General features: G+C 46.5%; 1 protein-coding gene across 1 annotated transcript in view; it reads right to left on the bottom strand.

The window, feature by feature from the left end:
• Positions 1–17,246, bottom strand: part of LOC140895791 (aldehyde oxidase 2) — a 99,598-nt gene that overhangs the window by 35,419 nt on the left and 46,933 nt on the right. Inside the window, exons 19-22 of the mRNA XM_073306345.2 lie at positions 15,465–15,584; positions 14,598–14,694; positions 12,622–12,746; positions 625–758 (exon numbers count right to left, since the gene is read on the bottom strand). Coding sequence (XP_073162446.1) covers positions 625–758; positions 12,622–12,746; positions 14,598–14,694; positions 15,465–15,584 — 476 coding nt within the window. The remainder of the gene's footprint in view (positions 1–624; positions 759–12,621; positions 12,747–14,597; positions 14,695–15,464; positions 15,585–17,246) is intronic.

Here is a 17,246-nt window from a genome sequence, read left to right as displayed (position 1 = left end):
CATGTCCAAATACTGCCTTACTTTATACCATAGCAAATCTGGATTATGATGTAACTAGTCCTAGCTGGTTATGTCCATCTAACTTTTCTAGTTGCATAAATGCCCAGTTGATCCATGTGTGGCTGTACTATATAGATAGAATGGGTAGTTGCCTGTGACAAAATGTTGTGTACATATTTCTGCTGGTGACTACAAGCTGGTAGAGATGGACATTTGGTAGTTGCCTTAAGGAGCAGAACCCCTGAAGCTGGTCAATAAGAACTAAATCCAGGGTACAAGGGAGTTGCATCAAATATCTAAGGTAAAATTCACACCACTCTCCCTGAGCAGCCCCTGAATTAATGGGCTTTGTATGGGGAACTCCACCTGAGGCGAATCTCCATGAGAGCCACTGCATGGAGAAGTCGGTACAGGCCTTCTGCCAAAGGGGGAGTTGCACTGCCAGCTGCACTGAAACTACTCAGGTCTTTATCCAAGATTCCTTATCAAAGACATGGCAAGGCAAAGCGAAGTGTGTTCAGGCTGATCATGTCATCAATGTTCGTGTCAGAGGCTCCCTTACAATTCTTTCTAGTAATTTTAATTTGTTTCAGTAAAATCACTGAAAAAACCCATAACACTTACTTGTTTGCTGCCACTGCTGCAACTACAGCAAAAATTGCTGGCTTTGTAACCTTCCCTCCAAACGCTCCACCAACGTGTTTTGTGTGGCACATGATCTTACTAGAGTGGACATCTAAAGCCGAAGCCACTAATACCTATAAAAGTGAATTGCTTAGATTTTATACAGGCTGACTACTTACCAAAACCCATAATAAAAATGTTTAGGCTCCCACAACTACTAATACATAAAAGAAAAACACAAACAGGGCCAGATTCTCATCTAAGTGCTGCTAGTGCAAACCTGGTATAGTTCTGCATAAGATAATGGAGTTACTCCAGATTCACACTGACAGAAATGAGAGCAGAATCTGGTTCTTTTAGAGGAGCAGAAGCTGAACAATAGCTCTGGAAAATACACTTTGCCAATTTTTGGGCAAACGCTGATACTCTTTATCTAGAGGTACAAGACAGATCTACCTCTGAATACAGAGCATCCACCAAGCTGGCCATCTGCATGGAAAAGATTGACTGTTCATGCTATAGAATAGAGAGCAGCTGTAATATTGCTCTTATTTTACAGTGTGAATACAGGCACACTGCCTAATCCTGAGAATCCTTACTCAGATGAACGCCAATAGGCATTTTGTCTTAATGAGGAGACCAGGATCAGGCTCTTCAAGCTGAATTGCAGAGCTCTAAAAGTAAACCAATAAACAAACACAAAACTACTTAACAGCTCAGATCAGTAAGGGGAAATCCTAGTCTCACTGATGTCAACAGGAGTTTGGTCACTGATTTCACAGGGACCAGACTCTACTGCTGTCTACTGAGTTAATGCTTTAAAATACATTTCTTCATAGAACAAGAAATGGTTACATACCGTAATTGTGATTCTTTGAGATGAACTGAAGACGTGTATTCCACTTAGGTGTGCATGTGCCCAGTGCATTGGAGCTGGAGAAATTTGCCTAGCAGTACCTGTAGAGGGGTGTCATCAGTGCCTTGTGGCCATAGCCCCACCTGGCTACCCAAGGCAGTGCCACCCTGATCCTCCCTCAGTTTCTTTGCACTGAACACCCCAAAATGAGATTCTGATGCAGATGGACGGAGGGTGGGTTCATGGAACACACTGAGCCCTGGTCTACACTAGGACTTTAGGTCGAATTTAGCAGCATTAAATCAATGTAAACCTGCACCCGTCCACACGATGAAGCCCTTTATTTCAACTTAAAGGGCTCTTAAAATCGATTTCCTTACTCCACCCCTGACAAGTGGTTTAGCGCTTAAATCGGCCTTGCCGGGTCAAATTTGGGGTACTGTGGACACAATTCGATGGTATTGGCCTCCAGGAGCTATCCCAGAGTGCTCCATTGTAACCGCTCTGGACAGCACTCTCAACTCAGATGCACTGGCCAGGTAGACAGGAAAAGAACCGTGAACTTTTGAATCTCATTTCCTGTTTGGCCAGCGTGGCAAGCTGCAGGTGACCATGCAGAGCTCATAAGCAGAGGTGACCATGATGGAGTCCCAGAATCGCAAAAGAGCTCCAGCATGGACTGAACGGGAGGTAAGGGATCTGATCGCTGTATGGGGAGAGGAATCCGTGCTATCAGAACTCCGTTCCAGTTTTCGAAATGCCAAAACCTTTGTCAAAATCTCCCAGGGCATGAAGGACAGAGGCCATAACAGGGACCCGAAGCAGTGCCGCATGAAACTGAAGGAGCTGAGGCAAGCCTACCAGAAAACCAGAGAGGCGAACGGCCTCTCCGGCTCAGAGCCCCAAACATGCCGCTTCTATGATGAGCTGCATGCCATTTTAGGGGGTTCAGCCACCACTACCCCAGCCGTTTTGTTTGACTCCTTCCATGGAGATGGAGGCAACACGGAAGCAGGTTTTGGGGATGAAGAAGAAGAAGAAGATGATGAGCTTGTAGATAGCTCACAGCAAGCAAGCGGAGAAACTGGTTTTCCCGACAGCCAGGAACTGTTTCTCACCCTGGACCTGGAGCCAGTACCCCCCCGAACCCACCCAAGGCTGCCTCCTGGACCCGGCAGGCAGAGAAGGGACCTCTGGTGAGTGTACCTTTTAAAATACTATACATGGTTTAAAAGCAAGCATGTGAAAGGATTAATTTGCCCTGGCATTCGTGGCTCTCCTGGATGTACTCCCAAAGCCTTTGCAAAAGGTTTCTGGGGAAGGCAGCCTTATTGCGTCCTCCATGGTAGGACACTTTACCACTCCAGACCAGTAACATGTACTCGGGAATCATTGTACAACAAAGCATTGCAGTGTATGTTTGCTGGCGTTCAAACAACATCCGTTCTTTATCTCTCTGTATTATCCTCAGGAGAGTGAGATATCGTTCATGGCCACCTGGTTGAAATAGGATGCTTTTCTTCAGGGGACATTCAGAGGTGCCCGTTCCTGCTGGGCTGTTTGCCTGTGGCTGAACAGAAATGTTCACCGCTGTTAGTCACGGGGAGGGGGGAGGCAAAATGCAACCTTGTAACGAAAGTACATGTGCTATGTATGTAATGTTAACAGCAAGGTTTACCCTGAAAGAGCGTAGCCACTGTTTTATAAAATGTGTCTTTTTAAATACCGCTGTCCCTTTTTTTTCTCCACCAGCTGCATGTGTTTCAATGATCACAGGATCTTCTCCTTCCCAGAGGCTAGTGAAGATTAGAAAGAAAAGAAACCGCACTGGTGATGAAATGTTCTCTGAGCTCATGCTGTCCTCCCGCACTGACAGAGCACAGACGAATGCATGGAGGCAAATAATGTCAGAGTGCAGGAAAGCACAAAATGACCGGGAGGAGAGGTGGCGGGCTGAAGAGAGTAAGTGGCGGGCTGAAGACAGGGCTGAAGCTCAAATGTGGCGGCAGTGTGATGAGAGGAGGCAGGATTCAATGTGGAGGCTGCTGGAGGATCAAACCAGTATGCTCCAGTGTATGGCTGAGCTGCAGCAAAGGCAGCTGGAGCACAGACTGCCACTACAGCCCCTGTGTAACCAACCGCCCTCCTCCCCAAGTTCCATAGCTTCCACACCCAGACGCCCAAGAATGCAATGGGGGGGCCTCCTGCCAACCAGCCACTCCACCACAGAGAATTGCCCAAAAAACAGAAGGCTAGCATTCAATAAATTTTAAAGTTGTAAACTTTTAAAGTGCTGTGTGGCATTTTCCTTCCCTCCTCCACCACCCCTCCTGGGGTACCTTGGTAGTCATCCCCCTATTTGTGTGATGAATGAATAAAGAATGCACGAATGTGAAGCAACAATGACTTTATTGCCTCTGCAAGCGGTGACTGAAGGGAGGAGGGGAGGGTGGTTAGCTTACAGGGAAGTAGAGTGAACCAAGGGGCGGGGGGTTTCATCAAGGAGAAACAAACAGAACTTTCACACCGTAGCCTAGCCAGTCATGAAACTGGTTTTCAAAGCTTCTCTGATGCGTACCGCGCCCTCCTGTGCTCTTCTAACCGCCCTGGTGTCTGGCTGCGCATAACCAGCAGCCAGGCGATTTGCCTCTACCTCCCACCCAGCCATAAACGTCTCCCCCTTACTCTCACAGATATTGTGGAGCGCACAGCAAGCAGTAATAACAGTGGGAATATTGGTTTCGCTAAGGTCTAAGCGAGTCAGTAAACTGCGCCAGCGCGCCTTTAAACGTCCAAATGCACATTCTACCACCATTCTGCACTTGCTCAGCCTGTAGCTGAACAGCTCCTGACTACTGCCTGTGTACGGCTTCATGAGCCATGGCATTAAGGGGTAGGCTGGCTCCCCAAGGATAACTATAGGCATTTCAACATCCCCAACAGTTATTTTCTGGTCTGGGAATAAAGTCCCTTCCTGCAGCTTTTGAAACAGACCAGAGTTCCTGAAGATGCGAGCATCATGCACCTTTCCCGGCCATCCCACGTTGATGTTGGTGAAACGTCCCTTGTGATCCACCAGAGCTTGCAGCACTATCAAAAAGTACCCCTTGCGGTTTATGTACTCGCCGGCTTGGTGCTCCGGTGCCAAGATAGGAATATGGGTTCCGTCTATGGCTCCACCACAGTTAGGGAATCCAATTGCAGGAAAGCCATCCACTATGACCTGCACATTTCCCAGGGTCACTACCCTTGATATCAGCAGATCTTTGATTGCGTGGGCTACTTGCATCATAGCAGCCCCAACAGTAGATTTGCCCACTCCAAATTGATTCCCAACTGACCGGTAGCTGTCTGGCATTGCAAGCTTCCACAGGGCTATCGCCACTTGCTTCTCAACTGTGAGAGCTGGTCTCATCTTGGTATTCATGCGCTTCAGGGCAGGGGAAAGCAAGTCACAAAGTTCCATGAAAGTGCCCTTATGTATGTGAAAGTTTCGCAGCCACTGGGAATTGTCCCAGACCTGCAACACTATGCGGTCCCACCAGTCTGTGCTTGTTTCCCGAGCCCAGAATCGGCGTTCCACAGCACAAACCTGCTCCATTAGCACCATGATGCATGCATTGGCAGGGCCCATGCTTTCAAAGAAATCTGTGTCCATGTCCTGATCACTCACGTGACCGTGCTGACGTTGCCTCCTCGTCCGGTATCACTCTGCCAGGTTCTGGTGTTGCATATACTGCTGGATAATGCGTGTGGTGTTTAATGTGCTCCTAATTGCCAAAGTGAGCTGAGTGGCCTCCATGCTTGCCTTGGTATGGCGTCCGCACAGAAAAAAGGCGCGGAACGATTGTCTGCCGTTGCTCTGACGGAGGGAGGGGCGACTGATGACATGGCTTACAGGGTTGGCTTGCAGGGAATTAAAATCAACAAAGGGGGTGGCTTTACATCAATCAGTATTTCAGGCAGGACTTCACGGAGGGTTCCAATAAGAAATGGTGCACCTAAGTAATTGTTCTTATTGGAACAAGCAGGTTGGTCTGGCCTCTGATTGATACATGGCTAGATTTACCTCGCTGCACCTTCTCTGTGAGTGACTGCAGTGTGACCTAGAGGACTGAGTCCCCTAGACGGGGGAGGAGGGGAAGCAAATGAGTACAAAACAAATCTGGTCTATTTCTTGTTTTGATCCATCTATCTTTTACATCTTTGGCTGGCAGCAGACGGTGCAGGACTGCAAGCCATCCTCATCTCTTGCCTGCCTGACAGAAGATGGTACAGTAGGACTGCTAGCAACCCGTATCACCTGCCTGCTCACCATAAGATGGTTCAATAGGACTGACTGCAGGACTAAAGAGAACGATCTGGTCAAGTCACTCCAAATTTAGTACCTGTGCCCATGTCCGCCCAGGAGCACCTCGGACATGACGATGACGGCTACCAGTCCTACTGTACTGTCTGCTGCCACAAGGCAAGGGGTTGCTGCTGCTGTGTAGCAATGCAGTACCACGTCTGCCAGCACCCAGGAGACATATGGTGACAGTTGCCTGAGCGGGCTCTATGCTTGCCGTGGTATGGCGTCTGCACGGGTAACTCAAGAAAAAAGGCGCGAAACGATTGTCTGCTGCTGCTTTCACGGAGGGAGGGAGGGAACGGGGGCCTGATGATATGTACCCAGAATCACCCGCGACAATGTTTTAGCCCCATCAGGCATTGGGATCTCAACCCAGAATTCCAATGGGCAGCGGAGACTGTGGGAACTGTGGGATAGCTACCCACAGTGCAACACTCCGGAAGTCGACGCTTGCCTCGGTACTGTGGAAACACTCCACCGAGTTAATGCACTTAGAGCATTTTCTGTGGGGACACACACACTCGAATATATAAAACTGATTTCTAAAAAACCGACTTCTATAAATTCAACCTAATTTCATAGTGTAGACATACCCAGTCTCTGATATGGTCCTGGAAAGTGTGACATGCATTATAGATTGCCCAAAGTTTCAGCACGTTGCTATTTAGTGAGGCCATCTACTCCGACCACAGCCCGTATACTTTCAGCAATCCCAGGTGCACCCTCCAACCCATCAGGGAGGCATTGGTAACAATCAGCTTGGTTGGTGAGGGCCACATAAAGGGAATGCCTTGGCAAACATTTTCTGAACGCACCCACCACTGCAAGGAGTACGCACCCACCACTGCAAGGGACCAGTGGAGGAAGATGAACCAGTCTTTCTAAAGCAGCAGTAGTCAATATGATTGCTCTCTATAAATATATCAGAGGGATAAATACCAGAGAGGGAGAGGAATTATTTAAGTTCAGTACCAATGTGGACACAAGAACAAATGGATATAAACTGGCCACCAGGAAATTTAGACTAGAAATTAGACGAAGGTTTCTAACCATCAGAGGAGTGAAGTTTTGGAATAGCCTTCCAAGGGAAGCAGTGGGGGCAAAAGATCTATCTGGCTTTAAGATCAAACTCGGTAAGTTTATGGAGGAGATGGTATGATGGGATAATATGGTTTTGGTAATTAAATATTCATGGTAAATAGGCCCAATGGCCTGTGATCGGATATTAGATGGGGTGGGATCTGAGTTACCCAGGAAAGAATTTTCTGTAGTATCTGGCTGATGAATCTTGCCCATATGCTCAGGGTTTAGCTGATCGCCATATTTGGGGTCGGGAAGGAATTTTCCTCCAGGGCAGATTGGAAGAGGCCCTGGAGGTTTTTCGCCTTCCTCTGTAGCATGGGGCATGGGTCACTTGCTGGAGGATTATCTGCTCCTTGAAGTCTTTAAACTACGATTTGAGGACTTCAATAGCACAGATGTAGGTGAGAGGTTTTTTGCAGGAGTGGTGGGTGAAATTCTGTGGCCTGCGTTGTGCAGGAGGTCAGACTAGATGATCATAATGGTCCCTTCTGACCTAAATATCTATGAATCTATGAATTATTTTTTGTCAAGGTCCAAATTTCTTGGTCAAGGTATAGTCAAGGTCCAGACTCCAGAGAAAATAATAATAAAAAAAATAATGATAATTACATAAAAAGATTTCAGAGTCCGTTCAAAAGCATCTGGTGGTCCAGATACAGCCTGCACTCTGCATATTGACTACCCCTGGTCTAGAGGGTGAAGAGTGGGGTAGTAAACTGTCCTGAGCTGCATCTGAAGGGGGGCTAAGGCACAACCTTGCAAACTGGACCACCTGAATGTGGCACAAGACCCTCAGACACATCTGAACTGTCATGGAAGGCTAAGACTGAGGCAAAGGTAACGAATTCTCTGACAACATTTGGCTGGCAGACACGCTTTTCACATACTGGGATCTAACAGGGCCCCAATGAACTTGATTTTCAAGAGGGAGCCTTGGTTGACTTTTCAGTGTTCAGGATGAGCATGGTTGAGCAAGCGCAGTGTGGTGCTGACATATGCAAGAACTTCCACTCTGGATCTGCCCCTAAATAACCAGTCATTCAGATATGGGAATATGTGAACTCTCTTCTTCCTGAGATACACAGTAACAATGACCACGCCTTTGTTAAAACCCAGAGGCAGAAGAGAGGCTGACTGGAAGCACTGTGTATTGAAAGTGGTGCTCTGCCATGACAAATCAAAGGAACTTTCTGTGGCTCGGCAAAATCGTCACATGAAAGTAGGTCCAGAGCAGCAAACCAGTTGTCCTGAGACAATGCAGAAAGGGTGGTTTATGGAGTCACCATTCAGAACCTCATGTATCTGATATATTAGTTGAGGCCACAAAGGTTGAGGATGAGTCTTAACCCTCCCCTGGATTTGGGTACCAGAAAGTACTGGGATTAGGAGCTATGACCCCATGTTCCAGTGGAATCTTCTCCACTGCATCCAAAGATAGCAGAAAACACACCTGCTCAAGGAGCAGTATCTCTTGAGATGGGTCTGTGAAAAGGGAGAGGGAAGGAGGGTGAGGAGGAGGTGTGGAGAGGAACTGGATGACAGTGCTTAGGACCCAGCTGTCAGTGATGATCAAGCCCCAAGCATTATGAAATCAGGCCAGCTTGTCTCCATAGGTGGGGAGATGAGGAGGGAGGAGTAATGACTAGAACAGTGCTTTGGACCAAAGAGTTAAAATGGGCGCTTGGGGGGATGCCGGAGGAGGGCGTGTGGACTGGCTGAACCCCGAGCCCGACTACTTTCTCCTGTGAGATCTATCCCTCTTTATATGGTAGTCCTGCTGCCTTGGAGGAGGGAAAGGCTGCCCAAACATGCACGGGGCATGGTACTGCTGAATGCTGTCATAGCACCTCTGCGCCACAAGCATGTACACCCCCAAGCACTGCAGGGTAGCCCTAGAGTTCTCGAAGGGAGTATAGCATCTCGTCAGTCTTGTCTGAAAATGGTGTTTGGCGGTTGAAGGGCAAATCCTCAATGGCTTCCTGGACATCAGGGAAAATGCCTGAATTTTGCAGCTATGAAGCCCTCCTCATGGTGACCATAGAAGCCATCACCCTGACAGATGTTGCAGACACATCTAGTGTGGACTGCAAGGACATCTTAGCCACCAAGCATCCTTCAGTGACAAATGCCTGAAATTCCTCTCCTGAGGACTCAGACAGCTAGTCTGCAAACTTTGACATAGCTGTCCAGTTAACAAAATCATACTGGACAGCAATGTTTGCTGGTTACCAATTCGCATATGTAAGGAAGAGAAGGTGCAAATCTTCCTGTCCATGAGATCCATTTGTTTAAAGTCCCTTTCCTGGCGGGGCAGATTTAAACCTGCTCTGCTGGGCTCTGTCATTCACCACAGTTACAACTAAGGAATTTGGGGCCAGATGGGGAGTAAACCCCTGAAATACCTGCTCGGGAATGAAATAGTGCTTTTCCACATGCTTAGCTGATGGTGGTACTGAAGCCGGCATGCTAGAGAGGGCCTTAGCTGATTCAAGCAGTGAATCATTGATAGGGCAGGAGACTCTCCCAGGGGCAGACAGCTAAAGGATGCCCACTAATTTGTGGGTGTTCTCTTGCAACAACACCATTTGGATACCACGGGAAGCAGCTATGCACCAAAAAAGGTCTTGGTATGCCTTAAAATCCTCTGGTACTGAAGGGAAGGATGTATCAGGCAGCATTGAATCGTCTGGAGATGAAGACAAGGCCCTTAACTAGGCTAAAACCAGATGCTGTTCCAGGGCTGATGGACCTGGATGGGATGACTCTGGAGGCTCTCCAGGGAGAAGGACCGCTGGTGCCTGGGCTGATGGTCACCATCACAGACCTGGCTGGCAATCTCGCCTTTGAGCGAGACAAAGAGCAGGACCTCCATGAACGAGGAGCATCCTATGGAGCCCATGGAGGTCACTGGCAGGATAAGGCATTGGTGGCCAGTAGGTGCCGGGCCAGGGGCCTCTGTCCCAACCATGAGACAAGCACCAATCCCAGTACCCTTAACAGTCCTTCGATGGCCTCCAATGATGGTCAGGAGATGGAGAGTGGGAGGCTGACGACCCAAACTCAGACGCTGAGGAGCCTCTGGATCTGTGGGATAAGGGCAGAGCATGACCAGAGGCAGCGAGTAACCAACTGGTGTCCAGAATGAGGCAGGAAGTGGTGCTGCCAATGGAACCAAGCATACCGGTGCCAGAAGTGGTGTCAATCCCTATTGTCTGCAGGTACTGATGTCAAAGGTGGTGAAAGCCACCACAGTAACATTTGCAGTGCTGACTGCGGCAGTGCCAAGGAGATTCCCGGTACCAAGATCCCCTCTACCAATCCCGGTACAGGCCCTGCTTCCACAATTTGTGGAAGGGGAACAATGGGGTGCGGTGTCTAAAGACCTGAGGGTTCAGCAGCTCATTTAGTTGACAAGGCTATAGATGACGCAAACCTGGCAAAGTTCTGGAACAAAGGAGAGGTTGGGATCAAAAGACAGAGAAGGTCTGTAGCTGCCTGGCACACCACTGATGTAGACAATCAATACTGGCATCCCTATTGTCAGTACTGGAGGCAATGGATGCCTGGGGGCTGGAACCAGAGTCAACGGTACAGGGTTTCCAACCTCCCTACTTGGTACCGGTGAAGGGTTAGAGGTAACCGTACCACCCTGTGCACCCATATGAACTCCATGCCACTCCACGCTTTTCCTAGGGAAGTGGAAGAGTCCCCCTGAGACCTGGAGCAATCTCAATCAGTCCTACGTGACCTTTTCCTTGGTTCAGTGTTACAAATTATACCTGGTAGGACATGCACACAACTGCTGCAAATTACACCTGTTAGGACACGCACACATCTGCTACGAATAACACCTGGTAGGTCACGCACAGTTCGAATCTAGGCTTAGGCACATAAACAAAGTCCACAACTGCAGAGTTCCCAAAAAACACTAAGTTTATTACGCTCGAGCGTGGTGCCCCCCTGCTAGCCAGGAGGGGACCCCAAATACAGATTATACAAAGGTTATACACTTTTTAGCAAAGCATGTTGCCCTCGTGCATCGGAAACCTTAGCCAATAAACAAACCCTTTTCTTATCTACCACCTATCCCTGCTTGGTGCATCCCTCGTGCTAAACCAGTATGTTAATTACACAGCATGGTTCTAAAGCCATGCATCAGTAACTTTTATTATCAGGATGGGAGGCCTCACATCAAAGGCCAGGAGATAGGGAGTTAGGGACTGACAAAAAAACAGATACTGGGAGTCAAGGCAGGCTGGAGACAAGGAGGAGGATTTTCACAGGAATGCAGTATCTAAGGAACACGCCTCCTGGTGCATGATGTGCTTGTTTTTAGACAATGGTGGGCCCCAAACCAAAATGGAGTCACATGTGCTAGCTTTTCCTTAACATCAGTCAACAGGGAACGGCTCCTCAGTTTCTTCGGAGAGGCGCCTTATCCGGAATGTGAAACGGCAGCACACTCCGAACCCAAGGGTGATCTCCGACCTGACGAAGGCCGCTGTGCCAAAGCAGGGTGCACGGCCTGTCTGAGCAGTGCTGCTTCAGGCAAAGGTCCTGAGCCACTTGAGTCCAATCTGCAGATCTCACAATGCTCTTTAATGTAGGCCTCGCCGAGGCAGATCAAGCACCCCGTGTGGGGATCGGTGTTGGGGGTCACTCCCCCACATGAAGGAGAATATTTAAACCCCGGTGAGAACATCACAGATGAAAACTAAATTAATACAACTCACACTACTCTACCTAACACTAAGGGTACTACTAACTATGTACAACAAGAGAAAACATAAATTAGCTGAGGGGTTGTGAGGTTAAAACCACACACAGAGCTCCGTCTAAGAAGGAACTGAGGGAGGGTTGGGACTGCACTGCCTCATGTAGCCAGGGGAGGGGCTATGGTCACAGGGTGTGAGAGCCGCTCCTCTATGGGTATTGCTAGGCAAATTCCTCCAATTCCGATGGGCTGGGCACATACACACGGCTGCATCTACTTGGAGAACTGAAAATTGTTCCTTCCTACAGGCCCTGGCTCAAATTCTGCTCAGTTAGAGCAGACCCTGCAAATCCTGTTTTACATGAGTACTCTTCATTCATGCACATAGTCCTATGACTTCAATGGGACTACTCACATGAGTAAGTCAACTTCTTAAATAAGTGTTTGGAGCGTCAGGTCCCGACACCACTACTACCTCACTGACTTCAGTGGGGTTTGACCAGTGTAATTGGGACAGAATTTGACCTCCATCAACACTATTCTAAAATTGTGTTATCCGGAGCCGTATTTAAACATCATTCTTGCTATTGCAGATCTCTACTAACAGTATTCCCCTGTGTAGTGTTGACAGCGAGGTACAATGTTATGAACCAATTTACAAAACTATGTGATAGGATTGTGGGGGTGTGCAGAGGGAAACAGATTAGTACCATTCTGTACATCAATTGGCAATATACTTCATTCATGTCTACCCTGGACTGGGAGCTCAAGGGAGCATCTTGCTTGCAAGAACCATTATTACAGCACTAGTTGGGTAATAAAGCCCTGTCTGCACAAGGCCCAAGTCAATTAATCTGCATTAGGAATTTCATCAGACTGCTGTAGGACAAAACACGGAAAGCCTGAACTCCAGGTCTTGGCAAGGCCTTGCAGTCCACCCTTAAAGTTATTTGGATGGAGAAGAAATTGCTATCCAAAACTGCATTGTATTACCTGTACACGCGCTGCATCCTGAGTGGACACATGCACATCCATTTCGTTATCCTCTCCTCTTGGAACGACAAGTACACTGTTAGTTTCCAGGTAAAAGTGTTCTTGTCCTCCAATGTGGATTTCACCTGTAATAGTCAGAATCACAGGAAAAGTGTCAGTGGGTATTTACAGCCAAATGAGATCAGGAGATGTGTGTGTGTGTGCGCAAGAAAGTTTTGCACAGAACAAAAATAAGTATTTCCTTTCTTTTTATGATTTTGCTATATCTCGTTTTTCTAACTTGCTTCTGTGGGAGCCTGATGTGTTTATTTGGAGCAACTCTCTCTATTCAACCACCTAATCCTTGTATAATTTTCTTCTCCTGGGTAAGGGTGGTGTCAGTTTAATATCTGATACATTCCCCCTCAAGGGATCTGATACTGTAGGTCAGTTCCATCTCTAGCCACTATAATCTTACTGTAACCCTTTCTCCTTTTCAATTTCTCTGTAAGATGAGGAAAACTTCCCATCTTGTTTCTTTTCCCTTCCTTTCTTACTTGTCCTCTTTGTATTTGTATGCCACTCACCTATTGTGATTGCCCTTTGCTCTGCCTAGTCTAGGCACTTTCCTATTATGTCCTTTTCCTTACATGAATGGAAATCCATAAGCACATTACAAAAGCTCTTTTTGTTGATACTCTGTATTTCTTCTCCTTTGTAGCGAGTCTGGGTTGATGTTGCACTAGCAGTTACCTGTGAGGCATGTAGCAGAATTAGGGTTCACAGCTGCAGCCACCAGAGGGCGACATGATCAAGGACATCAATATGTATGTTGTGTAATGTTCAGTGACAAAAAGGTGACTATCATACACACTGGAACAGAGACGACAGTAGAAGGCAGTGGGGGTAATATACACTGAAGGAGGACAAACAGCAAGACAGACACACAACCATGTATTTACTGTCCGGGTCTTTATACTGAGCTCATTGGCTCATTACAGAGCTGCATTCTTTAGTCTGCAGGTCTTGGTAGCTTAACATTTTTTTTTTTTAGTTAGACATCTCTAAATGTGAATTCTACTGTAATGACTAGCGTATGTGTATGACTAACCTCTGCTGGATGGAAGCGAAACTACTCAGTTGTATGTCCTAGGTCCTGTACTGTTAAAAGCAAATGAAGATTCTCCTTTAGCTGAAGGGTAGGAACATTTGCTTTTGGAACAGAGTTCAAGCTTCATTTCAAGTGACAACAGCATGTGGGACAGTGACAATCCTGAAATCCTAGATAGTTACAGATCTGTTGCTATATTTTTTTAAGACAATAACATATACATATATTCTTCTGTAACCTCTGATAAAACGTTATGTAGCTACTTCAGCTCATAATACTTCTTAACGAATCACAGATATCGCTATCCCTCTTGCAACGAAGTACACCACAGGGACTATTTCACCATTAGTGAAAGAATGCTGTCAAAAACTGTGACTAAAGAAGGCACTGATCATTCCTTCCAGAGGAATGAGCACTGGATTTGAAGGGCTTAAGCCTGCAATAAACCCTGCAATTCAAGCCTAGGTCCGTGATTTAGCACATATTTGTCATTGGTCCCCTGCTGAATAAAGAGAAAAAGAATCCCTCCAAAGGTGCTGTAAGTACGGAAACAGAGAAATATCTTTGGTGATTCTCTGAGAAGTACTGCGGCAAGAATTTACAAAATAACATTTCAATAAGTGCTACTGAGAGGTAGAGAAGACACCAGCAATGTTAAAATCTTTCACTGAGTTGAGTGTTTGCAGTCTCTGTTTTAAGATATCAGAAACAATAATTATATGCGAATTAAGTGATTAAAACATATACTCAGAGCTTTTTATTCAAAGTACAGTAAAACAAACAAAATCAGTGCCAAATCATGGAGCTCTTACTAAGTCTTGTTTTAAAAGTTGTCAATTTCTTCTCAATCATCAGGACTTCCCACCTAGTGCATGCAGCAATTTACCTTCAATAATTTCATCAGCAGACTTAAATCCTTCTTCAATATTTCCTTGTTCTATTTTCTTCTCTTTTCCAAAGTATGAATTGTGCTTTATTGCATCCTGCAGCAAGAAAAGAACCCGTACAACTCAACTGCAGTTCTGCCGACAGCACTAACAGTTGTTGTTTTGTATAATTATTTCTTATCTATCCAACTGCCACCTTGCATAGACAGATGTGGTTACTAGACTCAGTGGGACAATATCTACTTTGTAGAGACAGTTTTCTGTGGTTGCTGGTTTTTTCTGCAGTTCTCATTGCCCTCTGCTTTCCCATAGCCTAGAAATACTAAAGGTAGAATGTGAGTGTGTGCGCATGTGAGTATGAGAGAAGAGTACTAAAGGTAGGGGTGTGTGTGTGTGAGAGACGGCCTGATTCTGCGAGAACCTCCCCAAATCAAACACGGATGCAGGATACGTGGTACCAAATCTCCAGCTAGAGTTAGCTGGTGTCACACTCGATTTCAATTGATTTATACTGACTCCAGCTGAGAATCTAGCCCATGGAGAGATGGAAGTGCTCAGTGCACATTTTTCTGTTATACTGCCTTGCTGTGCATCTCATCCCTGTTGTGCAAAGATTAGCCTCTGATACATTAGATGAGCAGGCAACCGCTAAGCAAAAAGCAAAGACTTTTATGCTTCCAAAAAATAAAAATGTGCAAGGGATTTTTACACTATGAGATCAGAACCTAAACCCACCCCCACTAAACAAACCTACATTTGACACCAAATTAAAACCCAAAGCCCACAGAGTCCTGCACAAGTAGATAAACAGTGAGTGAAATGATATAACATCTTAACAACACAAGGAAAAAGAGTTGGATTATTACCTCAATGGTCAGTATTGGCTCCCGATCTTCATACTCTATCTTCACTTTTTCAACCCCTCGCTTTGCCTGAACAGCTGACTCTGCAACCACAGCACAGACAATCTGACCCACGCAGATCACCTGCAACACACCCAACACATAAACTGGTGAAAACACCGAGTTGATTCCATTACCAAACAGTGACTGTGTATGGGAGAGGGGTTATGTTCAGATAATCAGTGTTTTCATATATGCTGTGAGAATTTGTTTGAGAGCAGACCATATTTCATTAAATGTGAGAAGTGCTATTGGCAACAAGCATCTGTTGTTGATAGCATTTCTAGCATTAGAAATACCACTGACATTTGTGATCTTGAGACTACAGTGGGAATTTTCACTGATCCCAGCCACTGGTGGCCAGATTACCCTAAATTGAGCAGGAGTAAAAGCTACATCAGCACAAATCACACCTTTCCTTGTCTACACCAGGGGTTTGCACTCATGCATCTATGTCAGGACCGGGCATATTCCCAGGAATATGTCCCATCATGACATATTCCCAGTGTAGCTACAGCCCTATATTTGGCAGTGAGGGAAAATCAGGGTGCAAGATGCCAGTGCACACTCAGAAGGGAAAGAGAATGGCTGACAGGAAGAGGGTGTGGGTGAAGAGGAGAATAACCAAAGACAGCAAGAATGGAAAAGGGGTTAGAAGTCCATAGCAAGAGGAAGAGTGAGGAAGAGAAGGAAAGGGAAGGAGTTCAGAGTCCACTGGGAAGGAAGAAAAACACTGACTAGAAGAGACAGAAAATGTGAGTGGTAGGAACACAAGAGGCCTAAACAGAAAGGAACCATATTAAGACTGTCCAACCATATTCAGAATGTTGTGCTGTGTGTTGCTAATGATGGAGAGAGACCCAGGCAAGGGGTATTTTGGCCACACACAAACCCTGTAATTGCCTGGTTCCCAGCTGTCAAATGGAGGAACACAGCTTGCAGCTAAGATTTGTTTTATTTTCAGAAAGAGTAAGGTCCTCTTAGAGGATCCTCCTCATTTTATTTATCTCTGATCCCCAGAGGTCTCGTGTCATAGTATAGACAAGTGACCATCTCACAGCACTCCCTGGGGGCCCCAGAGCAGCCTTGCATACAGCCCATTACCTCAGTTTCCCTTCTTGGAGCCCCAAATAAACTCCATACAGGGTTCTTCCAATCCATTCACAACAGCTCTCCTTGGGATCTGATGTATTAACTTAAAGTTCAAAACGAAACACAACTTCCCTCCATCTTCAGCCACATACAGCCCAAACTCCCCACTGCTGGTCAGAGACCTTCCTATCTGGAGCAAGTCTACTGGTCTCTATGTTTTCACTACAGGAGCACTTCTGCTTCTCCTTCAGTTTGATTACATTCTCCTGAACTTCCCCCTTGCTGCAGCCACCTTCTGCTCTTTATAGGAAATTGCCTGATTCCCCTCAGGTGGGGCTCATTCTGTAATCAGGGTTGGCTTGGCCTTTGACTCTCTCGCCAAAGGGCAAACCACCCAGACATGGTCATTTTCTCCTTCCTTGAAGGCAGGGTGTAGTTCCCTCCAGGATCACTGTTCATTCAGTCAGCCACAAAAGTCACTGGAGAATGATTTAAGGGATCCTTCCCTATCCCTTTGTCCCAGGAACCAAGAGTCCTGTACAGCTCCTGCTCTGAACAGCTATTGGCAGTGCACTGTGCTGCAACTAGACTGTCAGGCTGGCACTGTAGTAATAAACATTGGAATCATTTTCAGAGCTGTTTTTAAATTAGCAA

This window comes from Lepidochelys kempii, chromosome 11 (genome assembly GCF_965140285.1).
Source record: "Lepidochelys kempii isolate rLepKem1 chromosome 11, rLepKem1.hap1, whole genome shotgun sequence".
NCBI lineage: Eukaryota > Metazoa > Chordata > Testudines > Cheloniidae > Lepidochelys > Lepidochelys kempii.
The sequence above is the reverse complement of the archived record's forward strand: the minus strand, read 5'-3'. Positions and strand labels throughout refer to the sequence as shown.